Here is a 26,565-nt window from a genome sequence, read left to right as displayed (position 1 = left end):
TACTGTTTACTTGCAGTAAATGCAGTTTACAATGATGAAACTTTTGGAATACAATGGCGTATTCCATAACCTGAAGGAAACCAAGAGGGAGCGTTTGCTAGCTCCACATGGACAGCACTGGAGGTCAAGACTAAATTGGATTGTTGGAGTTGAGCTAGCAGCTTTATAATTACTCCACTCTGCCAGCCCTTATCATTATTTATTTAGAGAAACTGCGCGGAACAGGTCCTACCAGCGCAACAAGCCATGCTCCCAGCACCCTAGCTTTATAGCAGGACAACTTACAATGATCAGTTATGCTGCTAACAGGTATGTCTTTGGACTGTGGGAGGAAACCGGAGCACCCAGAGGAAACCCATGGGGTCACAGGGAGAATGTATAGACTGCAGTGGAGTTGAACTCTGTACTCTGACACTCCATGCTTTAATTGGGTTGTGCTAACAACTACGCGCTGTGGCAATTATGGTCCTATAAGCTATCAACTATAATTTATAAAAATATGTATTGGAATGTACTGCTGCGGCAAAACAACACATTTTATGATGCAAGCCAGTGAAATTAAATTTGCAAACACGAGGAAATCTGTAGATGCTGGAAATTCACAAAACACACGCAAAAAGCCGGTGGAACTCAGTAAGCCAGGCAGCATCTATAGGAAGAAGTACAGTCGAAGTTTAGGGCTGAGGCCCTTCATCAGGATTAACTGTAAGGGATTTGAGAGGGGGAGGGGGAAATCTGAAATGATAGGAGAAGACAGGAGGGGGAGGGGTGAAGCTATGAGTTGGAAAGGTGATTGGCAAAAGGGATACAGAGCTGGAGAAGGGAAAGGATCATGGGGATGGGAGGCCTAGGGAGAAAGAAAGGGGGAGGGGAGCATCAGAGGGAGATGCAGAACAGGCAAGGAGTGATTGTGAGAGGGGCAGAGAGAAAAAGGGGGGGGGGGAATAAATGAGGGATGGGATAAGAAGGGGAGGAAGGACATTAATGGAAGTTAGAGAAATCAATGATCATGCCATCAGGTTGGAGGCTACCCAGGCGAAATATAAGGTGGTGTTCCTCCAACCCAAGTGTGGCTTCATCTTGACAGTAGAGGAGGCCGTGGATAGACATATCAGAGTGGGAATGGGAAATGGAATTAAAATGTGTGGCTACTGGGAGACCCTGCTTTTTCTGGTGGGCAGAGAATAATTGTTCAGGGAAACAGTCTCCCAGTCTGCGTTGGGTCTCGCCAAAATATAGAAGGCTGCATCGGGAGCACCGGACGCAGTATATCACACCAGTCGACTCACAGGTGAAGTGTCGCCTCACCTGGAAGGACTGTCTGGGGCCCTGAATAGTGGTGAGGGAGGAAGTGAGGCCAGGTGCAGCACTTGTTCTGATTCCAAGGATAAGTGCCAGAAGGGAGATTGATGGGAAGGGATGGGGGGGACGAATGGACAAGAGAGTCGCGTAGGGAGTGATCCCTACGGAAAGCAGAAAGTGCTGGAGGGAAAGATGTGCTTGGTAGTGGGATCCCGTTGGGGGTGGATTCTGATTCTGCAGGTATATGTATCACAGTGGTACATTATTTTAAAGAAAAGTGTACTTTCCAGCTTCACTTTCTGATCTTATTTTCATGAAACACGAATAATTTTCAAAGACTTGGCTATCGATAAATGTTTTGTGCTTCCTCTTCGTGTTCTTTACCTGAATTGGCTTGTACTTTAAACAGAAGCAGTCATTTGGAAGAGATTTTACCAAGGCTTCATGCCCAGTGAACTTCAGTGTCTTCATACTTAATGGCAGCTAATTAGAATCTAGAAACCTCATTGTACTCGTAATTGGGTCAGAATGTGCAAGGCAGAATTTGGGGGGGGGGTGGATTTGGGGTGTTAAAACTAGTTATAGCATAGACACCATCCTTCCTGTAGCCTTTACCACTTGTATACTGAAGTGGTCCAACAAAGGCAAATAAGACAGATTCTACAGGTCCCAAATTTTCAGAAGTTTGGTTTGTCATGACTTATCATGTACATCGTTGAGTTACCTTTGTATTCTTAGGTAATTTATAATGTTGAACTTGAGGTTTTAGATTCAGAAGTGTTTATATTATTTATGCTATATAAAAAGTGGTTATGCTACACACCGGTGCTCTCGGTGGCAGCCTCCTGTAAATCGGTGAGACCCAACGTAGATTTAGAGACTGCTTCGCCGAGCACCTGCACTCTGCCAGAAAAATCAGGATCTCCGAGTGGCTAGCCATTTTAACTTCACTTCCCATTCCCATCCCGACATGTCAATCCATGGCCTCCTCTGCTATCATGATGAGGCCACACTCAGGCTGGAGGAGCAACACCTTATATTCTGTCTGGATAGCCTCCTACCCAGTGGCATGAACATTAATTTTTCTAATGTCCAGTAATGCCCTCCCCCAACCTTCCCCATTACCTTTTCCCTCTCACTTTACTAGCTCATCACCTCCCTCTGGTGCTCCTCCCCCTTTTCTTTCTTCCATGGCCTCCTGTCCTCTCCTATTAGATTCCTCGTTCTCAAGCCCTGTATTTCTTTCACCAATCAACTTTCTGGCTCTTTACTGCACCCCTCCCCCTCCCAGTTTCACCTAATTACCTTGTGATTCTTCTCCCCTCCCCCCCACCTTCCAACTCTGACTCATCAGGTTTTGGCTGGAAATGTCCACTATACTCTTTTCCATGGATGTTGTCTGTCCTGCTGAGTTCTTCCAGCAGTTTGTGTGTGATGGTATTTAACAACTTATCTGGGTTGTAAATATTTTGAGGCCTTCCATTGGTCGGGGTCAACCATGGATGTTGAGTCCCAGCTTTCATATGCAAGCCTGGGGAGTCTGATATGGAGAGCAGGCTGTTGCCCATGCAGCTGGTTGCCCCTCTCCACTCAGCTGGTGAATCCAAAGGAACGGCAGGAATTTGTACAGTTTGACAGCTATGCTGTTTCAGGAGTTTTCAGTCAGCATTGAACACACAGGATTGCCTGAGGGACTCCAACTCCAGATTTTTCCTTGGGGTTTATTCTTGAAGCCTTTCCCCATGAGTGAGTATAGAATCAAGGCAGTAGAGGGTTGAGATCAGTTATCCTTCTAGATGAGCTGCCAGCCATGGCTGATGAGCCCCATTTATCTGAAGCAACTGGTTTTAAGGTGCCAGTAACCTGCCTTTACCCCCTTCTCCTGTCAGTAGAAATGATTCTACAAGGCTTCGTAACTAAGCCACAGGTGAAGGCCAGGAGCTAGACGTGGCTGTCACAGGCTATTTGAGATGCACATCATTGGGAGCATTTAATAGGTAGTGTGTGAGCTTATCCCCATTACCACCCCCAGCTATAACAACCTTAAGGTACCTGCAAATATTTATCATTTAGAAAAGCAATGAAATGTATTTATAGTCCCTCATGATTTGGATGCAGCAGTGAGTTCATGTGGATTTTAATTTTGTTGAATAAACTAAAAAATTTGCAGCTTTTGAAATGCATAAAATGTATTTGAATAGCAGCATTCGTAGGTTCTGAATGCAGTTTTCTGAATTGACAAGGATGTACTTGTGCCAGTGTTATTACAGTGTATTAGCTCCTCTGTTTTCTCTCTGCAGTACACAAGCGTGGATATCATTGACTTCATCGAGACCATTTAGTCAGCAGCTCTTTGCACTATCCTACGCCGAGCAAATCAGACTTTCCTGGCCAATTTTTATTGTTTCTTCCATCTCCTCACATGTCCATTTTAAGCTCAGCCTAATCCAATATCCAGTAAGCTGCTGAAGTCCAGCTTCCCTTTTATTCTTGAAACTGCTAAGTTTTTTTCAAGTATTGTCTCTTCTCTCTTAAATTTACTTTCATACCTTCCCTCGAACTTGAAAACCTGTGCTGTGCCAAATCTCTGAAGTGTTTGACTTTGCTGCAGCTCCAAATTTTCTCTTCCTCAGATGTCACTTCAAATATGTTTCTGCCATGCCACAGAACTAATGTGATTGTTATCAGTGACTGATAACATTCCCATGTGATTGTGTGACACAAAGTTGTTATTTCTTATGTAGCTTTTTTGACATTGTTGATCATTTCTTCCTCTAACTCCTCTCCCAGCACCATTTTGCTGCATTGGCCTACACTTTTCAAGTTTAACTCTGTCACTGGTGGAGAGCTACCAGCTATTACTTCTCTTTTGATGTTACTCAAGTACTTATCCTGGGTCACCTTTTCTTCATCCAGAAGCTGAACTCGGTGAAGTTTAGGCAAAAGCTCTTTTTTAATTTTCCGGAAATACCTTGATATCTTGATACTATTGTCTAAATGACTGAGCAGTATGACTTTCATTCATTTTGGGAAAAAAATTAGAGTTGTCAATATTCTGAAGATTCAGAATCGGGTTTAATATCACTGGCATACGTTGTGATTTTTTTTTGAGGCAGCAGTGCATTAAAAACTCTTAAATTACAGTAAGTTTGGGGGTTTGATGTTCTTGTGTTTTTCGTTTGTGTGTGGGGGGGGATTCAATGTTGCGTTTTGTGCGGACGGGTTGGGGAACTATGTTCTTGTAGCGTTTTTGTTAGTTTTTTTGTGCACGGAGGAGTTTTGGGGGCCAATGTGTGGAGGGAGGGTGGTTTGGGAGGTGTTGATGATCATGTTTTTTTTGTGTGTTCTCTTTGAACTGACTTCCATGGTTTTCTTTGGTGTGTGGCTGTTTGGGAGAGAGTCATCTCAGAGTTGTATACTGCATACATACTTGAAAAATAAATACTTGATAATAACTGAACCTTGATTGGGTGCCTTCAGGTTCCTGTACTCCCTCCCTGATGATGACAATGAGAAGAGGGCTTGTCCTGGGTGATGGGGGTCTTTAATGATGGATGCAACCTTTATGCAGCATTATTCCTTGTAGATATCCTGGATGCTGGGGAGGCTAGTGCCAATGATGGATCACAGGATGCTGTAAGGATTGTCATTGCTGTAGTTCTATTTGCCCTTACAAAGCGTGCGTAAAAGGTGTTGAGCTCATCTGGGAGTGAAGCATCACTGCTATTCATAATGTTAGGTTTCGCATTGTAGGTTTCCGAACAATTTTATCTCTCTTCTTGACACATCTCAAAATTTGAACATTGTGCAGCCATGTGTCACCAAGTTGAATTTTAGAGAAAGGGCCCTCTCTACCTTTGCCTATTTTCATCACCGTAGCATACCTCTACCCTATTCTTGTCTCAGTTTATTAGCCGATAAACTTTCCCCATGAAACATGTTATTCTTCTTACAAGTCTTGAAGCTTGTAAATATGTTCTGCTAACCCACTAAATGCAAATAATTTATCTGTTACTTGATATTTGCTGAGCCAGTCGAAATGCTGGCTTTTCAATGCAACTCTCCCTTTCATTGTAGCCAATTGTAGTATGATTGTAAATGTCCTATTGTTTGTGCTTTTCTGTTTTTGTTAACTCTCAGTTTCATGTTTACTGTTTTGTAGACTCACTGCTTGCAGGATCTGAGGCAGAACACAGCGTTGGCATCCAAAGTCTTCATTCAAAGGGATTATTCCAGTGGGACGGTGTGCCAGTTTCAAACTAAATTCCCTTGTGAACTAGAATCCAGGGTAAGATGGAGCTACAAGAGCCTGTGAGGAATTGTCAGCAAAATGTCTTTGGTCATATCAAATCCCACTCATCAGTCTGTTGATAGTTTGTATCGGTGTTTTCCCTAAAACCTGCATTATCTCATGGATTCTTCTTAATTTGTATACTTGTTTCCTACTAACTTACTGCAGATGTAACCCATGAAAGCAATATCTTGCCGAAATATTATCACTTTTAATGTAACTAACATGGTGCCTAAATATTTACTCGCTGTGTTATGTTCATATATTTAATCAAAATGGTATAAGAGCAGAAGATCATTTGGCCCTTGAGTTAGTAGTCGGTCTCCCTCAAAACTGACTCAGCCTTTCTGCAGCACATCTGAGATTTTCAGAAAGCCAAAAGAAAAACACTGAAGATGCTGGGATTCCAGAAATGAATAAAGAACATGAGGAGAACCCAGCAGGTCAGGCAGCATCTGTGGAAAGAGAGACTCAAATATTAGGGGCCTAACATTAGTGTAGTGGTTAGTGTGATGCTATTTCAGTGCCAGTGACCTGGTTTTAATTCTGCCACTGCGTGCAAGGAGCACAAACACTCTCCCCATAACCTCCATAATCCAAACACGTATGGATTAATAGTTGTCGACATTTCGGGCCGAGACCCTTCGTCAGGACTAACTGAAAGGAAAGATAGTAAAAGATTTGAAAGTAGTGAGGGGAGGGGGAAATGCAAAATGATAGGAGAAGACCGGAGGGAGTGGGATGAAGCTAAGAGCTGGAAAGGTGATTGGCAAAAGTGATACAGAGCTGGAGAAGGGAAAGGATCATGGGACGGGAGGCCTCAGGAGAAAGAAGTGGGGGGGGGGGGGGAGCACCAGAGGGAGATGGAGAACAGGCAAACAACTAAATATGTCAGGGATGGGGTAAATGCCCCTCCTCCCCTTCTTACCCTACTTCTCCTTACCTTGTGGTAAGGAGACCAATTCTCCACACAATATATCAAGATTTAATACAATTGCAAATTTTCCCATAATAGAAGCCACATTGCACTTTCCCTTCTAATCATTGGCTTTGCCTGCATGTTGGCATTCAGTGACCTGTAGGGAAGCCTGGTTCCTTTTCAATATCAACATTATCTAATTTAAAGCAAAATCTTTTGCCATTTAAAACAAGAATGTTTTTTTATTTCCTACACCTAATGCACTTCATTTCTATCATGTTATTGTCCTCTCAATAAGCTTGCTTGTGTCCTTGCAGTCTCTGGACCCTCCTCATTGCATTCCCACCTAATTTTGCATCCTCTGTTTCCCCCAAGCACTGACTGTTGTGGTCCCTTACTAATCACAGATTGTCAACTTATTTCCATAATTTGCTTTCCATTAGCTTAAATGACTCCCTTGATGCCCCACATCAATGGTCTTTGAATGGCTACCTTGGGCGGTTCATGACGTGGAGGTCCACAGCTGATGCCCCAAGTGATCCAAGCTAAGGATCTTGGGGCTGAACTGTAACCAAAATTTGGGGAGAGCTCCTCCAAATGCTCAGACCTAAGCTGCGACCAAATACATTCCAAATTTATACTGTTCATCAACTTGTCCAGAACTCAATAATGGCGGGTGGTCAGGAAGTCTATGTACCAGCTTAAAAACCCCTCCACATATTCCTTGTAATGAGGGTAAGCTCCTGCATAGAGAGCCTCTTCTCACAACCCACCGTGGTTGAGTCCAGCTAGAGTGCTTGGATCTGCAGAACAATCTGGCCAACTAGCAATTGACTTGGCCAGGTTTGTCCCCAGTATATCCAAGGTGATGGGACTGCCATGATTCTTAATGGTACACTGCTGTCTTCTCCATTAATCCGTTCTGCGCCAGTCACCTAACAGCCAGAAACCCTCTGCTAGCTGGGAGGGGGGTACTCTCTGACCAAAGGGTGACGATATTCCAGACTATGAAATGGTCCCTGAAATTGAAAGGCAGGATCCTCAGATGAGTATGACTAATGCTTGTAACTGGGAGCTGATTGTCATTTTGCAGCTATGCCTCCAGTTGGTAGTTCTTTGTTTTTCATCTCTCTCCTCTTATTTACGTTGTTAATTTACCTTCACTCATTCTCTTCAGTGTTCATGCTAAAAGTTATTGTCAGACAGACAGGTGGTCAAATGCATACTAAATGTTCAGGGATTGTAAGTGTTGAAATCTTATGTGTGTGGGTGCTTTTGACACAAAATTTTAATGTTATTACAATCCATTTTAACAACTTCCAACAGTATACTTTTGATTACATTGTTCTGATTATGCTTGCTGATAGAACCACTCTTTGACAGATGTGATAGCATCTGTTACGCATCTGGCCCTGACACATCTGAAAAACAAGGCCTCTTGGGTTAGAATACTGACACAAGTATTGGTAGTTTGGCAAGTAGTAGCTGCAAGTAGTAGTTTGGCATTCAACACTATTGTCTGACAGACTCTGGTGAATAGTAATAGGTCCATAGTAATAGGGAACTCAATAGTCAGGGGCTCAGACAGGCGTTTCTGTGGAGGTGACCGGGAGTCCCGGATGGTAATTTGCCTCCCTGGTGCCAGGGTTCGGGACATTTCTGGTCGTGTCCAAGATATCCTGAAGTGGGAGGGTGAGGAGACAGAGGTCGTGGTACATGTAGGTACCAATGACATAGGTAGGAAAGGGGAAGAGGTCGTGAAACGAGAGTATAGGGAGTTAGGAAGGCAGTTAAGAAGAAGGACCGCAAAGGTAGCAATCTCGGGATTACTGCCTGTGCCACGCGACAGTGAGAGTAGGAATAGAATTAGGTGGAGGATGAATGCGTGGCTGTGGGATTGGAGCAGGGGGCAGGGATTCAAGTTTCTGGATCATTGGGACCTCTTCTGGGGCAGGAGTGACCTGTTCATGAAGGACAGGTTACACTTGAATCGTGGGGGGACCAATAATCTAGCGGGGAGGTTTGCTAGGGCTACAGGGCGGACTTTAAACTAGTAAGATGGGGGGGGGGGGGCGGGAGACTATTTGAGGAGACTATGGGAGAGGAGGTTAGTTCACCAGTGGAGCAAGTAAATAGACAGTGTGTGAGGGAGTAAAGGCAGGTGATGGAGAAGGGATGCGCTCAGCCCGAAGATGAAGGGGAGAAGAAAGAAAAGGATAATAAATTTGAATGCATTGTTATGGATGGAAAGAGAAGAGGAGATGGAGAGTATCTTAAATGTATCTATTTTAATGCTAGGAGCATTGTAAGAAAGATGGATGAGCTTAAAGCGTGGATTGATACCTGGAATTATGATGTTGTAGCTATTAGTGAAACATGGTTGCAGGAAGGGTGTGATTGACAACTAAATATTCCTGGATTTAGTTGCTTCAGGTGTGATAGAGTAGGAGGGGCCAGAGGAGGAGGTGTTGCATTGCTTGTCCGAGAAAATCTTATGGCGGTGCTTTGGAAGGATAGATTAGAGAGCTCCTCTAGGGAGGCCATTTGGGTGGAATTGAAGAATGGGAAAGGTGCAGTAACACTGATAGGAGTGTATTATAGGCCACCTATTACAGGCGCGTGAGTTGGAAGAGCAAATGTGTAAGGAGATAGCAGATATTTGTAGTAAACACAAGGTGGTGATTGTGGGAGGTTTTAATTTTCCACATGTAAACTGGGAAGCTCATTCTGTAAAAGGGCTGGATGGTTTAGAGTTTGTGAAATGTGTGCAGGATAGTTTTTTGCAACAATACATAGAAGTACCGACTAGAGATGGGGCAGTGTTGGATCTCCTGTTAGGGAATGCGATAGGTCAGCTGACAGATGTATGTGTTGGGGAGCACTTCGGGTCCAGTGATCACAATAGCATTAGCTTCAATATAATTATGGAGAAGGACAGGACTGGACCTAGAGTTGAGATTTTTGATTGGAGAAAGGCTAACTTTGAGGGGATGCGAAGGGATTTAGAGAGAGTGGATTGGGTCAAGTTGTTTTATGGGAAGGATGTAATAGAGAAATGGAGGTCATTTAAGGGTGAAATTATGAGGGTACAGAATCTTTATGTTCCTGTTAGGGTGAAAGGAAAGGTTAAAGGTTTGAGAGCACCATGGTTTTCAAGGGGTATTAGAAATTTGGTTCAGAAAAAGAGGGATGTCTACAATAGATATAGGCAGCATGGAGTAAAGGAATTGCTGGAGGAATATAAAGAATGTAAAAGGAATCTTAAGAAAGAGATTAGAAAAGCTAAAAGAAGATACGAGGTTGGTTTGGCAAATAAGGTGAAAGTAAATCCGAAAGGTTTCTACAGTTATATTAAAAGCAAGAGGATAGTGAGGGATAAAATTGGCCCCTTAGAGAATCAGAGTGGTCAGCTATGTGTGGAACCGAAGGAGATGGGAGAGATTTTGAATGATTTCTTCTCTTCGGTATTCACTAAGGAGAAGGATATTGAATTGTCTAAGGTGTGGGAAACAAGTAAGGAAGTTATGGAACCTATGACAATTAAAGAGGTGGAGGTACTGGCGCTTTTAAGAAATTTAAAAGTGGATAAATCTCCGGGTCCTGACAGGATATTCCCCAGGACCTTGAGGGAAGTTTGTGTAGAAATAGCAGGAGCTCTGACGGAGATCTTTAATATGTCATTAGAAACGGGGATTGTGCCGGAGGATTGGCGTATTGCTCATGTGGTTCCATTGTATAAAAAGGGTTCTAGAAGGAAGCCTAGCAATTATAGACCTGTCAGTTTGACATCAGTGGTGGGTAAATTAATGGAAAGTATTCTTAGAGATAGTATTTATAATTATCTGGATAGACGGGATCTGATTAGAAGTAGCCAGCATGGATTTGTGCGTGGAAGGTCATGTTTGACAAACATTGAATTTTTTGAAGAAGTTACGAGGAATGTTGACGAGGGTAAGGCAGTGGATGTAGTCTATATGGACTTCAGCAAAGCCTTTGACAAAGTTCCACATGGAAGGTTAGTTAAGAAGGTTCAGTCGTTAGGTATTAATGCTGGAGTAATAAAATGGATTCAACAGTGGCTAGATGGGAGATGCCAGAGAGTAGTGGTAGATAATTGTTTATCGGGATGGAGGCCGGTGACTAGCTGGGTGCCTCAGGGATCTGTTTTGGGCCCAATGTTGTTTGTAATATACATAAATGATCTGGATGATGGGGTGGTAAATTGGATTAGTAAGTATGCCGATGATACTAAGGTAGGAGGTGTTGTGGATAATGAGGTGGATTTTCAAAGCTTGCAGGGAGATTTATGCCGGTTAGAAGAATGGGCTGAACGTTGGCAGATGGAGTTTAATGCTGAGAAGTGTGAGGTTCTACATTTTGGCAGGAATAATCCAAATAGAACATACAGAGTAAATGGTAGGGCATTGAGGAATGCAGAGGAACAGAGAGATCTAGGAATAACTGTGCATAGTTCCCTGAAAGTGGAGTCTCATGTAGATAGGGTGGTGAAGAGGGCTTTTGGAACGCTGGCCTTTATAAATCAAAGCATTGAGTACAGAAGTTGGGATGTAATGCTAAAGTTGTACAAGGCATTGGTAAGGCCAAATTTGGAATATTGTGTGCAGTTCTGGTCACTGAATTATAGGAAAGAGAGAGTGCAGAGACGATTTACTAGGATGTTACCTGGGTTTCAGCAATTAAGTTACAGAGAAAGGTTGAACAAGTTAGGTCTCTATTCATTGGAGCGTAGAAGGTTGAGGGGGGATTTGATCGAGGTATTTAAAATTTTGAGAGGGATAGATAGAGTTGACGTGAACAGGCTGTTTCCATTGAGAGTATGGGAGATTCAAACTAGAGGACATGATTTGAGAGTTAGGGGGCAGAAGTTTAAGGGAAACACGAGGGGGTATTTCTTTACTCAGAGAGTGATAGCTGTGTGGAATGAGCTTCCTGTAGAAGTAGTAGAGGCCAGTTCAGTTGTGTCATTTAAGGTAAAATTGGATAGGTATATGGACAGGAAAGGAGTGGAGGGTTATGGGCTGAGTGCGGGTAGGTGGGACTAGGTGAGATTAAGGGTTCGGCACGGACTAGGAGGGCCAAGATGGCCTGTTTCCGTGCTGTGATTGTTATATGGTTATATGGTTATATGGAATAAACTCCTACTCCTTGGTCTAAATGCACAACTAGGTGTTAGATTTTCTAATAAACAGAACTCAGATGGTTTGGGTGCATGTATGTTCCTCTCTTCCTATCATCCTCCACATGGGTGCTCCTGAGGATCACCCATGTTTGTATGGCCAAATCCTGAGTAATCACAATGTCAAATTCACCGATGACATGACAGTGCTGGAGTTCTTCACTAACAATCATGGGATGGCCTACAGAGAGGAGGTAGAAGAGATTGAGGCCTGCTACCAGGCGGACAACCTCTTCCTCAATGTCAACAAGAGAAAGGAGATCGTTACCAACTTCTGGAGAACTGTCACTACTCACATTCCTCTTTTTATTGGTGGCACAACAGTGGAAGCAGCAACCAGTTTCAAACTCCTCGGAGTGCACATCACAGACAACCTCTTATGTAGAATGTATTCTGGGACCATAACCAGGAAAGCTCACTAAAACCTCTACTTTCTGAGGAGTCTGAAGAGAGCATGTCTGCATATACTTATGTCATTCTACAGATGTACAGTAGAGAGCATCCTAACATGGTGGATCACTGCCTGGTACAGAAACCGCACTGTGGTGGACAGGAAGACTCTACAACAGGTAGTCAAAGCTGCTCAATGCATCACCCGCACAAGCCTGTCTACCTAATATTAAAGAAATATGTACAGTTTAGTATTGAAAAAGGGCCAGTAACAACATAAAGGATCCCACCCACCCTGCTTATGGACTGTTTGTCCCAGACCCAACAACAGTTACTTTCCCTAAGCAGCAAGGCTGATTCACACTTCCATCCACTAACCCACTCCTCCACAACCCCAACCACAAGTACTTTGCCATTTCCTGTCAGTCACCTTATGTATAGATACTCCTGTGCCAAGTGTCACTTTTTGGATGTACAATCAATCTATGTATATAATCTATCTCATGTATTTATTTATTGTTGTGTTCTTTATCTTATTGTTTTTGTGCTGAATTGGATCCTGAGCAACAATTATATTGTTCTCCTTAAATTTCTGTACTGGAAGTGGCATTAAACAACCTTGAATTTTAATGCTCTAGCTTGACGATCTTACTTAGCAGAGGCAGCAGTCAACTTCAAGTTTTATATTTTCCCAAAAGAGTCAACTTACCATCTTTTCATGAGTACTTGCTTTCTGCTGATGTGAAGAAAGCAAACTAGATTCTGAGGCAATCATTAGATTCACCAACATGTATAGCTGTCTATTCAATGCAGTCATCATGCTCCTTCAGTTCTCTGTCTTAAGAGCTGTTTTGGGCTATCTAGCTTTCAGGTATGGCTTCCTCGCAGCAGGCAGAATGAATGACGGGAAAATTGGAGGAAATAGTCTGTTAAGAAGACTGCTCACTAACCCTTGTGTACATCATTTGGGCAATTTGGCTTGTTCAGATTAACAATACTCTTATTAATTATGAGAAATAGTTCTCATACCACAATAATCCTTGTTTATTTAAATTCACAGCATTCAGAAGGAAGTCACTTAACAACAGCATTATGAACAGCTGTAATCTCTCTGTTCCACAATCTGATTGCTAAATGTGAAAGAGTTATTAGTTAAGAGTTCTGTGTATTTGCTGCCCTTGTCTAGCACTTTGGCTTTCTAACTCCTTGTCACAGCTGCTGTAATCCTGTATGGGTAGGTTTCCCAAAGCACTGGTAACTAAACTGCTGTGCTTAGCAAGATATTTGTTTTAATCCCAAGCTTCTAGGATGGTAGTCCAATGACATAGTAGGTTCTGATTTTCTTTTTTCATCAGAATTCCAGAGTAATTTTCCCCTTTTCTACTTGTGGTTAGATGGTAAGTTTAAACATGAATGTTGGTTTATTAAGTTTTTGGGGAACAATCATCAGTTTGTTTGGGATGAAAGGTGCTTTTACTGAATTACTTTCCTGTGTGAGCAATGCTCTTTCCACAGATTGACAGACAGCAGTTTGAAGAAACCATCAGAGTACTAAACAACCTTTATGCAGAGGCTGAGAAGGTGGGAGGACAGTCCTACTTGGAGGGCTGCTTGGCATGCTTGACTGCATACACCATCTTCTTGTGCATGGAGACTCATTATGAAAAGGTGAGTTAACTTTTCACTATGGCTATCAAGTTATGTAAATGGATAGGACTGCTGCAAGTCAAATACTATACTTTGTCATTTCACAACAGGATAATTATGAGCCTGACCTAATCACCACCCAACTATCCAAAATCTGTTGTACATGTTTTTGAAAATATTGATGTTCGGAATGCCTGGGTGGTAAAAGGGATTTTATAATGTTTTCTGTTTTCAATTTGGTTACATTTTATTTGGTATAATTATGCCGATAATATTCTAACAGTAAGTCATTTGACTATCAAGTGGACTATCAATTTAATTTAATACTTATCAAAGGTTCTGCTTTACCTTTTGGGAATGTATCTAATAAATCTCGCATATGAGTTATCTATTGATGATCAAGATGTAAATTATGGATGAATTCTGTAATTATTTCCCCTGATATTTTAAGAATGTATATAGTTATAATTAGTTGATTGGAGCAGTTATTTGTCAGCAGTCTAGTTAACATAGTCCAAGATGTAATGCATTTCTTGCAGGTTATTGCATATTTTTGTTAATTTGTTTTAAGCATATTATTTGACTGCATGTGGAATAAAATATTTGATAATATGCTCATTGGTATTAAGGAGAAAATGTGTAGGTTAATGCTTGAACATGGATCAGAAATGTACATATTCAAGCACCTGTACATCTTTTTCTTCTTCCAATACTCAGTATTTCAGACTTGTGCTTTTATTTGTGTTTATCAATAAATGCAGAACCCATGTACAAAGCATTAATATGTTCTGCATTGATTGTGTTGATATTTTTCTTGAATGGGCTAACAACAGTTTAGAGTAAGTGAAATGCTCCCAAACTTATGTTGTATCTGGAGTTATTTAGTGACCCATTACCTTGGTCCCTGATACAAATAGAGTCATGTTCTGACCTGATGTGCTGCACTTTTGTGATAGTTTCTGCATTTTTTCAAATATGCTTGATCACATTTGCTGTAAAGCTGCTTTGGGCATCAGGACTCTACCAGTGTTACAACAGCTTGCTTGTTCCAAGCTTCTTTGAATTTTGACTGACAAACATTTTTTAGAAAATATTAATGTGTTTAGTCAAAATTATCTGATTGAAACTTTTATGACATCATTATAAATTTGAGAAGTAAGTGGGAAAAGTTTTTTTTAAGATTAAAAAAAACCTAAGGAAATATGTGGGAATTGCCAACCTTTCACAGATTATTATTCAAACTTGGATTTGAATTACGGAAACTGACCAACCTGAATCAGATCTGACTGTGTACTGATTTAATCATTTTGTGGGTTTCTTGTGACTCGAAGTATGCAACTTAATTAAACACTGAAGGGTTTCTTTTATAAGCAAGGTAAAGAGTACTGGTCACACAATCTTCCCAGTGAGGATATCTGTCACGTATTATTGATTGTGGAAAATGATCCTGCTTCTACCATTTCAGCTTTGGTTCATCGAGAGTTTTGCAGAATGTAGGACTGAAGAGACTCTAGACTCCAGCTTGGCTGCCTTTCTGTTATTCATTGTTGCTGTCAGTTACTCAGACATTGAGCAGATAATGTACGTTTCAGTTTGGCAAGGAGCTGCTTAGCGCTTGTGCTTAAAGAAACCAGTGCTCATCTCCCACACCTCCCACCATCAGCCGTCCATCCTGAAGTAATTCCTTTCCTGTCAGATGCCTCCCAGATGAAAATTGAGATGTACTGTGTGAAGCCCATTAATTAGACTTTTGAAGGGCAAGAGAAAAAAATTTCTTAAAATGCAAATTCGCTTAACTGAGTATTTAACTGAATTTTAATTTAACTTTGATTTTCTAACTTTCTAACTAAGCCAAGAAGGGCCAGAAGGTCTTTTTCTGTGGTATAATGTTCTATGGTTCTACTTTCCTTAATATTATTCTCTTCCACATCAAAAGATGGGTTGATGACCTGATCTCATGTCCTTATCCTAGTCTTTAGGAATCAGGAAGAGACTTCATCTTTTTAGCTTTTGCAACTAAATGAAGATAGAAGCTAAATTATCCCTATATGATTTGTTTTGTGCAAATCTATCTGTGTTATTGGTATTAAGTGGTTCTAGGAGTGTGTTCAGAATCTTTTGAAAGTAGTTTTGTTTATTATTGATGCATTCTTTGTTTGCAGGTATTGAAAAAGATTGCTAAATACATTCAGGAGCAGAATGAGAAGATATATGCACCTAGAGGTCTTGTCATAGTTGATCCAATTGAAAGAGGTTTGAGAGTTGTATCCTTTAGCTTTATTGGATTATTTCTGCTAATTATTAAAATATCGGTCTCTTTGATTGCTGTTTATATAGCCACATAGCTGGGCAGTTTTGTAATGTTGTTCCAATGCTGCCTCAAGCGGATATTAAACAGACAAATAGTTGCATTTTCTACTGTGATTAAACTTTGACAAAAGCACTCGCTCTTTTGCCTGGACTGGGATGGTTGTTTTTATCTTAAATAACACTGCAATATGCTTAAATCATGCCATAAGCCTCTCTTTTAAAGAGGAAAGTGGCAAGTTGAATAGTTAATGAAATACTGGCAGTGAAACATAAATTTATTAGCTCTACTCTCTCCAACCAAGGCTCCACTGCAGTACTACTATTTTATTTGAGAGGACAGTTTAGTATCCTTGCCAGATTCTTGGCATTCTCATTTTATATTGCCAAAAATTCCCTTTTCTTTATATCAGAGCATTATTTTTGGAGGGCTTGATATGTAAGACATTTTCACTTGGCTGAATAGATTAGAGATAAGAATCGTGGTCTTGCATAGAAGAATATTAGGAATTTCTTCATTAATTTTTGCAATCCTGCAAAAGGCTGAAGGTGCTTGTTCATTCAGTAAGTTCGAGGCCAAGATCGATAGAATTGTGGATTATAGAAGTAGGATTGAAAAATATTTTAGGTAAATGATCACTGTGATATTGAAGAGGGGAGGCTTGGTGGGTACATTTGTTCCTAATGTATTTTTTAAAAAATGACTTTATACCAATTGTGCAAGTTGCACATAATTTTCTTTGAGCAGCATTTTGGATGCTTAAAAATTCTTTTTTGCTAGTAAGATACAAGGGCTTATAAGTTCCTGCATTTTGTGTGAAATGGTTTGGAAACAAATGGAGTTAATAGACCCATTGAGACACTTTACAAGGAATCAAAACTAAGTAATTGTGTGAAATCTGTTAATCATCATAGTTAAAGCAGTTAAATAAATATTATTCAGGTTGGAAGAGGTGGAGGAATCTAGAACTATTTGAAATGAGGCAGCTTCAGATTTTTGCTTGGAGCATTTGATTAGAAAGAAGAGAGAGTTGAATTCACATTAGGCACCAATTGAAGATTGGTAATAATATGCAAATTTTTAGACTGGAGAGATTCTGTGACTGGACCAACCTGTTTTGAGAAATTAGAAGAGAATGCTTAACTAATTTGACAAAATGTTGGAGAGACTGAAGAGTAAGTATACTTCACAAACTGATTTAGAGGATGTATTTTGTGCAGGGATGATGCAAGCAGTCATCTTCTGAAAGAGTTAGAGTAAAATGTAATCCAATCACAAACAAAAGAAAATCTGCAGACGCTGGAAATCCAATTAACATACACAATATGCTGGAGGAACTGAGCAGGCCAGGCAGCATTTGTGGAAAAGGGTACAGTTGATGCCCTGCTGAAGGGTCACTGTCCGAAATGTCGACTGTACTCTTCCATAGATGCTATCTGGCCTGCTAAGTTCTACAGGATTTTATGTATAGTAAAAGGTAATTTGAAAAGCTTCAGTTCAGGGTGTTAAAGATATTATTTAGTGGAGATGAGTGGGATGTTTGGATTTAGACTCATTTAGTCACATCTTCTGTAGACATTATGTTCTCATTAGCTACTATAAGAAAATAGTTTTTCTTTTGCTTCAAAAATTTGAGGAACAACATTTGAAGTTTTGGAAATTGTGTGATTTGTCTTTTGCCATAAATTGGGATACCTCTCTGTCCATTTTCCCAGTGTTTAAGAGTAATGTACAGATCCCGATTGAATCTGCTTTTTTTTTGGTATATTTGGGCAGTTCAGTGAAATGATACAGCACTCAGCTTAAAAAAAATTCTGGCATCTAATGAAGGAATTGTGTTTGAAACTCTCAGACTACTTAAGTTTCCGTCTCTTGTAGAAGTCTTGGTAACCTTAATTGGAGAATCATAGTAGATTACTTTCCTGGCAGCCTTTTAAACAAATTGTGAAATTCCTTACAATGTGCTTGAATACTGTGGCCCTTTATGAACCAGAACTTGCTGTGAGTCTGTTTGTTTGTTTCATGAGTAACTGGTTTGATAGATGGTTAGAAATTTCTGTTTCTATGTTAGTCCAATTTGTTTACTTAGGCAGAAAAACTCCTGTGCATTCAGTCAGATGCATAACAGTGGTGAGCATAAAATGAGAAGTTCCTGTTCTGATGTTAACTGAAGGGACCAAGCTGGCTGGAGTTTCTCCCTATTTCAAGACAACTGAGTGGCACTTGGAGTTCAATGTTGCCCTGCTCTCATAAGTAAAACTTTGAAGGAATCCACCCGTTGTGCTCATGGACTGTTTGTCCCATTCCCATCAGAGAGGAGACAATGTAGCATCCACACCAGGACCACCGGACTCAAAAACAGTAACTTTTCCCAGCTGATCAACACCTCCACCCACTAACACACCCCTGCACACCTCACCACCACTACTTTATAATTTCCTTATGTACAGGAACTCCTGTGCCTTGTGTCACCTTATGGATGTACAATAAATCTTAAAATATATAAGCTATCTTATGTATTTACAGTTGCAAGGAGAAGTCTGTGAGCCCTTTGCAGTTAGCTGGTTTTTAGCATTAATTACTTGTAAAATGTGGTCTGATTACTCTACTTCTCATCAATAGAGTACACTATTTAAACAATCACAGTTTAGTTTCAATAAGTATGTGAACCTCTGGGATAGTGCCTTCTACAAAAGTTATTTGGAGTTAGGTGTTCCAATCAATGTGATGAGATTGAAGGTGTGGGTTGTAGAGGTGCCCTGCCCTATTTAAAAAAAAGATACACAAAGTCAGGTTACTGACAAAGCCTGATGTTCATAAGAAAGATCTGCTTATGTGCACATTCCTCAATCAAAGCAATTTTCAGAGGACCTTACAAGAAGAATTGTTGAGATGCATGAAACTGGAACAGGTTGCAAAAACATTTTGAAAGACCGGCGTTCATCAGTCCACAATAAGAGAAATTGTCTAAAATAGTCTAAAATTCTTCCTTGCCTTTGTGTAAATCTGATCAGCAGTTATAGGAAAAGTTTGGTGGAGGTTGTTGCTGCTAAAGGAGTTACCAGTTATTAAGTACAAAGGTTCGTAAACTTTTTCCAGTCTGGACTGTGAGTGATTAAGCAATGTGTTCAATAAAGACATGAAGAGTACAATTGTTTGTCTGTTATTCGTTTAGGCAGATTCTATTTGTCTATTATCGTGACCTAGATCAGTCCACATTTTATGATTACTGCTGAAAAACAGGTAATTGCAAAGAACTTACAAACTTTTTCTTGCAACTGTATATTTATTTTATTGTTGTGTTCTTCATCTTAATGTGCTTTTTTGTGTGCTGCATTGGATCCGGGGAAACAACTATTTCATTCTCTGTTACAGTTGTGTACTAGAAATGACATCAAACAATCTTCAATCTAAAGCAGCCGAGTCTGAAATTATTTCACTTATTTTAAACTTATTTTCTTGACGCTACTACTTCTGTTGTTGGGCCTCCAATCCAGTATTCTACACATTGGTGTTGATATAGAATATTGAACGTCCCAGTTGGTATTACACCCATATTGACTATTGGTCTTCAGTGATACTATTTAAAATGAAAGGACTGTTGTTGGTAATTGATGTTGAAATGGATCTCTTCTCCAAAGGTTTCATCATTATTGTTAGGGGCTATTACTTAGGAGTGACTTTTGATCTTTCATGAATGGAGATGCAACTTATGAAATTATTTGATGAAATAACATGTAGGATAGAGAAAGGAGAGTCAGTAGATGTTGTTTACTTGGATTTTTCAGAAGGCCTTTGACATGGTGCTACACATGAGGCTGCCAAACAAGATAAGAGCCTGTGCTATTAAAGGAAAGATACGAGCAGGGATAGATATTTGGCTGTCTGGCAGTAGCTCATTTCTGGTTGGCTGCCGGCTGGTGACTGCCTCAGAATACAAAGATGTCAATTTAGAACAGAGATGAGGAGGAATTTCTTTACCCAGAGAGTAGTGAATCTGTGGAATTTATTGGACATATGTTGCTGACTAATAGTGTTCTGCAGGGTTTGGTATTGGGAACACTTCTTTTCACGTTATATGTCAATGATTTTGATGATGGAATTGATGGCTTTCTGGTCAAGTTTATGGATGATACAGAGTTAGAGGGGCAGCTGGTTTTAAGGACGCAGTCTGCAAAAGGACTTGGACACATTAGCAGAAGGGACACAGACGTGCCAGATGGAATATAGTACAGGAAAGTGAATGGTCATACACTTTGGCAGATGGAATAAAGGTGTAGACTATTTTCTAAATGTGGAGATGCATAGGGTTGTGAGAGTTCTCGTGGATTCCCTAATGATTACTTTGCAGGTTGAGTCAGTGGTAAGGAAGGTAAATACAATGCTAGCATTCATTTCAAGGAGACTAGAATATAAAAGCTAGGATATAATGCTAAAGCTTTATATGCCATTGGTCGGACTGCATTTGGAGTTTTGAGCAGTTTTGGGCCCCTTATCTAAGAAAAGGTGCTGGTATTGGAGAGGGTCCAGCGGAAGTTCATGAGATTGATCCTGAGAATGAAAGGGTTAACATACGAGAGATTCAGAAGAATGAGCAGGGGAGAATCACAGTGGAATCTATTAAATTTTGAAAGAACTAGATAGAATGGATGTGGAGAGAATGTTTCCTACAGTGGGGAGTCTAGGATCAGAGGGCACAGTCTCAGAATAGAGACACGTCTACTTAGAACTGATGATTAGAACAGAGTGTGATGAATTTGTGGAATTCATTGTCACGATGGCTGTGGAGGCCATGTCATTGGCTATATTTAAAATAGTGGTTAGTAGGTTTTTGATTAGCTAGGACATCAAAGGTTATGGGGAGAAGGCAGGAGAATGGGGTTGAGAGGGATAATAAATTAGCAATGATGGAATTGCAGAGCAAACTTGATGGGCTCAATGACCTAATTCTGCCCTTGCTATCCGATCTTGCTATGGTCTTGATTATGATGGGATATCTCTATCAGTCCAAGCAATGTGGAAATAAGCTTATAATCTCCAGAACTAGGGAACAGTTGTACAATCAGATGTGTACAGGCAGTCCCTGCTTCACAAACGCCTGACTTACGGACAACTCATACTTATGAACGGACTGCCATAAAGCTTATTAAATTAAAAATTTCAGTTAAAACATTGCGCAGCTTCAGCAGTTTATCGGCTCAAGGAAGGAGAACGCTGTCCACTGTTGTAAGTCGGATCACGTTGCCGTTAACACTGTTGAATGTGTAACTTCGTATTTGGCTTAAATTTTTCTCTTAATTTACCATTGTAACCATGCCTCCAAAGCGTAAGTCCAATGCAAATGCTGGTGGTGCATCAAAGAAAAGGAAAATGATCATGACTGAAAATAAAGTGGAAATAATGACGTGATCGGAAAGAGGTGAAACGCCATTGGTCATTGGAAAAGAGTTAGGCTACAGTCAGTCAATGATCGGAACAATTTTAAAAGATAAAGTGAGAATAATGGAGAATGTGAAAGGACTTGCCCCAATGAATGCTACAGTTATTACTAAGCAATGCAGTGGTTTAATTATTGAAATAGAAAGGCTATTGATAATTCGGTTAGACGATCAAAATCAGTGTAATATGCCTATTAGCCTTACTTTAGTGCAAGAAAAGGGCTCGAAGCCTTTTCAATGATTTAAAAGCTACATGTGCAGCAAGTGAAGGTGATTGTGATGGAGAATTTGTTTCCAGTAGGGGTTGGTTCAATCGTATCAAAGTGAGGGCAAATTTACATAATATTAAAGTGCAAGGTGAAGCAGTGAACACTGATGTAATTGCTGCGAGTGATTTTCCTGAAATGTTGAAAAAAATTATTGAGGAGGGAGGTTATTTGCAAGACCAAATATTTAATGTAGATGTGACTGGCTGATTTTGGGGGAAAAATGCCTGAAAGGACCTACATTTCAGGAGAGGAAAAATGTACACCTGGGCAGAAGGCATCGAAGGATAGGCTAACGTTATTGCTTGGAGGTAACGCATCTGGGGATTTCAAGCTCAAGCCTTTGCTTATGTATCACTCCCTAAATCCGAGGGCACTTTGCCATATCATTAAGGCATCTCTTCCCGTTATTTGGAAGGCAAATGCAAAGGCTTGTGTTACAATTGCCATCTTTGAAGATTGGTTCTTGAAGCATTTTTGTCCCTGCTGTTGAACGTTCCAAATGCCCCTTCCAGAATGCAAGACATCGATGGAACGAGAGTAGGTGTTAACCTTTAATCATGATTTTTTTCTCTTTTTTTTCTATCTAAACTGTTTAAAGAGCTGTCTTTTTTCAGTACTGTATACCTACGCACACAGGTTCTCTCTCTTCAGTACAGTACTGTATGTAGTTACCTTTACTGTATAATGTTTAAAGTGTTTTAGTGTATTTGGAAGTGTTTCTTAAGTGTTTTATATGCATAGAAAGATAAAATATATACTATATACTAAGACAAACATCTGACTAACTGACGCTAAATAAGAACTGTATGTACCTGTTCCGACTTACCTACAAATTCGACTTAGAAACAGACTTAGGAACGGATCTTGTTTGTAACCCGGGACTGCCTGTATTAAAAAAAATCTAAAATTCGGAGTGAAAGGTAACCGCTGCAGTGGACGATATCCAGAGAGAATTACTCAGATTCATTTACCCATTTTTAATGGTAATTGAATTTTTAATGAAAGCAAAAATCACATTTTACCATAGAGCACAATCTTGTTTGTGTCACTTTTTAATTAAAGCTCAGAATAAACATTTTCCTTGTGAAACCCACTATCAATGTTAAATTTTGAACACTGTGTTCCAAATCTGCCCTTTTGATTATCACTTCCTCCCTCCCGAATACAGTTGTCTCCAAGAGCTACAGCTTCCTTTGGCATCAGCAGCATCATTTTATTAAGCCTCTATCTGAAGATTGTCTTTTAAATTGCATGGTCTCATTTATTTACAGTTCTTGTAAATTTACTTAGCCTGGCCCTATTGGAGACATTTAGTTTACAATGTATGATTTAATAATGTTACAAAAAATGTTGATTGCCCAGTTACTCGCTTTTTCTAAAGACCTCAATATGGGGTAAGGATAAATAATGACAGGAATTGGTATACGAGAGGCACTGTTAAAGGTGTGTTTTGAAATGGGGCCTCGCAAGGGAGAAGGGGGAATAAAGTACAAGGACATGGGAATAGAATACTGGAGTGTAGGCTCAATGGCATTGTTCATAGATTTCTTGAGCTACAGTTCTTTGCTTTGGTGTAATCAGTCCTTTCACTTTTTTCCAAGCTCTCTAAGTAAACAGTACTTTGCACTGCTCTCACTTTCTTACTTCATCTGAAAATGATGACTTAAACTTCACATTTCTGCATCACCAGAAAGGACTACAGGTCCTTGGTCATGTAATTACTTCTGTTTTGACAATAAGTGATTTTGAGTTTCTTTCTGGCTTCCAGCAAAGTCCTTAGTTATGGACTTTCTGCAGAAGGTACAAGGTAGCAGTCATGGAACTGACTGTAGCAGCTTTTTTAAAAAAAACTCTCCTGGCCCGAGGCTAGTGTCCTGAAGCTCTAGATACACACAGTGAAGCAATGGAACTTTTCTGATCTGTGGTTCAGGAATGCACAAGTATGTGCACTTGCCCCTGGAGGTTGAAATTAATTATTTTAATAAATGGCAGATTTTTGCAAATGGTTCTAAATATTGCCAGTGGAATTGACTTGCTGAATTTAGTATGGTTAGTTATTTCTGCAAACCTTTTCTGGTCTTGGTGAGATATGCCAATTGCTTATGGCAATGTGCCTGCAATTGTGGGGATTATTTTTTATTTTCTTCAGCCAAATTGGACACGGTTAAGAAAGTGACTGAAGCAATTGAATCATCTTGTGTTTTAGACTCTAAAATGATGGCCTTATGTTGTTGCTGTATGAATAGGCCTTGAGAGTGTATGGGTGTATGTGACACAGATGTTGTCACAGACCAATTGATGCTTGAGATGTGTTCTACACATTGTATTTATTTAATATCTAAGAAAAATACCACAGCAATTTCACGGTCTCTGCTCTTTCGCATAGTATGGTTCGAGTTATAGGTGTGTACAGCAAGGCATGCAGGAAGGATACAAAGAAGACCAGCAAAAGAACTGTTATGGAAAAAATGTCCTTGAGTTGAGAAGGCAGGTTTTATTGTTACTGACACTGGTGATCGTATAAACACCGTATAAACGGGGAATATCAATGCTTCTCAGTCATCCAGGACCCTATTTCACTGAAGTATGAACACCTGTCACAGACAGTGAAAATTATTCCCTCTTTTATGTTGATTTTCTTTCTTAAGTATTGTGTTTCAGTTGGTATGCTTGCATCAGGAGTTTGAGAAACTTTATTCCTACCTTTTAGGGACTGGAATTTCAGGTAAGTGCAGTACCTCCATTGGTCTGAATGTGAAAGACCAAAGCTCTTTCAATTTCAGGTTCAAGTTTATTGTCATTCAGCTATATGTAGTACATATATACCACCAAGCAGAGCACAGTACTTATAATTCACAAAACAATGCACAAAGCAATATTACCACAATCAATAAAATATATTCCAGAAGATTGACATTTAGTACAAAGGGCAGTTATGACACAAGTCAAAAAGTCAGCAGTTTAGCGCTACTGCTGCTTCATAAGTGATTAGACCAGGTGGTAGCAAGGAATTCAATAGTCTCGTGGCCTGGCCTTTCCCATCCTAACAGTTCTTGTCCGAATGCTACGGTACTTCATGTCTGATATTAGGGAGCCAAAGAGATTTTGGGATGAATGGGAGGGATCTTTGATGATCCTTTCAGTGTTTGCAGTACTTTGTAGGGTCTTGTGCTCAGAGGCACAAGAAATTCCCAAACCAGATGGTGATGCACTTGGTCAGAACACTCTCAATTACACTCCTGTATAAAATGGTTAGAACGGATGGTGGTGAGGGGGTGGGGAGAGAAAGAGACTTGCGCAGCTCAATCTCCTCAGGAAGTGGAGACAATGCTGTACTTTCTTGACTAAAGAAATGGTGTTGAGGGACCAGGTGAAATTGTGTGCACTCCAAGAAACTTGGTGGTCCTAACTCTCTCCACTGAGGAGCTGTTTATGTACAGTGAAGAGTGGTCAGCCTGCACCTTCCTAAAATCCACAATCATCTCTTCAGTCTTGTTCACAGTGAGGCTCAAGTTGTGCTCACACCATTCTACAAGTCCCCCTCTGTCTTCTGTATACGCTGTCTTGTCATCATTATTGATAAGGCCAACCACTGTTATGTCATAAGTGAACTTTGTTCAGTTTGAATGGGATCTTGCAGTACAGTTATAAGTCAACAACATCAGTTAGACATGAGATCCTGACACATTGTTTCAAAGAAGAGTGAAATAATTCTTGGCATCCTGCCAGCATGTGTCACAGCCAAAACCTCAAGACATTGATCATTATTCAGTGAGGTGTATGGGAGCTTGCTGTGTGTGAATTTGTTGCAGTTTTCCTAAGCAATAACTCAATTCCTAAGTGATTTATTATTCTTAAACATTGGGGCATTCTGAGGTTAAAAGTCGTGTATTGTTGTAAAGGAGCATATTTTCCCCAGATTGGGTGGGTGCTTTAATTAAAAGAATGAGAGTAGATCATTTGGCCATTTGTGTTTTTTCCCAGTGTCATGACTGATTTTTTTCCATCGGTATACTTTCCTATGGTAACACTGCATCTCAATTAATTTAATGTGCAAAAATCTATTAATGCGACTTACTGAAGTGAAACCCAGTATTATTGCAGGTTAACTGCCCTCAGAGAAGAAATGTCTCTTCAGTGCCCAATGACTAATCCCTAATTTTGTGACTGTTACCCCTGGTTCACAAAAATAATTCCAGGATTGAACGGCTTGTCATATGAAGAGCATTTGATTACTCTAAGCCTGTATTCACTAGAATTCAGAAGAATGAGGAGTAATCTAATTGAAACCTATCGAATGTTGGAAGACCTCAAAAGAATGGATGTGGAGATGATGTTGCCTATGTTGGGAGAGTCTAGGACCAAAGGTCAAGCCTTAAAATAGAGGGGCATCCTTTTAGAATGGAGATGAAGAGGAATTTCTTTAGTCATAGAGTGGTGACTCTGGAATTCATTGCCTCAGGCTGCAGCAGAGATCAAGTTATTGGCTATATTTAAGGCAGAAGTTAATAGACTTCATTGGTCAGGGCATGAAGGGATACAGGAAGAAGGCAGGAGATTTGGGCTGAGCAGAAAAATAGATCAGTCACGATGGAGCAGATTCGATGGGCCAAATGGCCTAATTCTGTTCCTATATCTTATGGTCTTATAGTTATGGTTCTAGTACCCCTAACCAGAGCAAGTCTCATCCCTCCAACTACATCATTGCTCTTGTACTCAAGTCCTCTTGTAATAAAGCCAATATACAGTTTGACTTCCTAATTACTTGCTATATAACCTGTATTTAATCAGTAATCAAGTCAAA

General features: G+C 40.2%; 1 protein-coding gene across 1 annotated transcript in view; it reads left to right on the top strand.

Moving 5' to 3' along the window:
- LOC132392279 (golgin subfamily A member 7-like) overlaps positions 1–26,565 on the top strand; it is a 59,346-nt gene that overhangs the window by 8,104 nt on the left and 24,677 nt on the right. The window contains exons 2-4 of the mRNA XM_059966106.1: positions 5,465–5,590; positions 13,615–13,767; positions 15,909–16,010. Of these exons, the coding sequence (XP_059822089.1) occupies positions 5,465–5,590; positions 13,615–13,767; positions 15,909–16,010 (381 nt within the window). The remainder of the gene's footprint in view (positions 1–5,464; positions 5,591–13,614; positions 13,768–15,908; positions 16,011–26,565) is intronic.

Source organism: Hypanus sabinus, chromosome 1, assembly GCF_030144855.1.
Source record: "Hypanus sabinus isolate sHypSab1 chromosome 1, sHypSab1.hap1, whole genome shotgun sequence".
In the NCBI taxonomy this organism is placed as follows: domain Eukaryota; kingdom Metazoa; phylum Chordata; class Chondrichthyes; order Myliobatiformes; family Dasyatidae; genus Hypanus; species Hypanus sabinus.
Note: the sequence above shows the minus strand (reverse complement) of the source record. Positions and strands in the feature narration are given on the sequence as shown.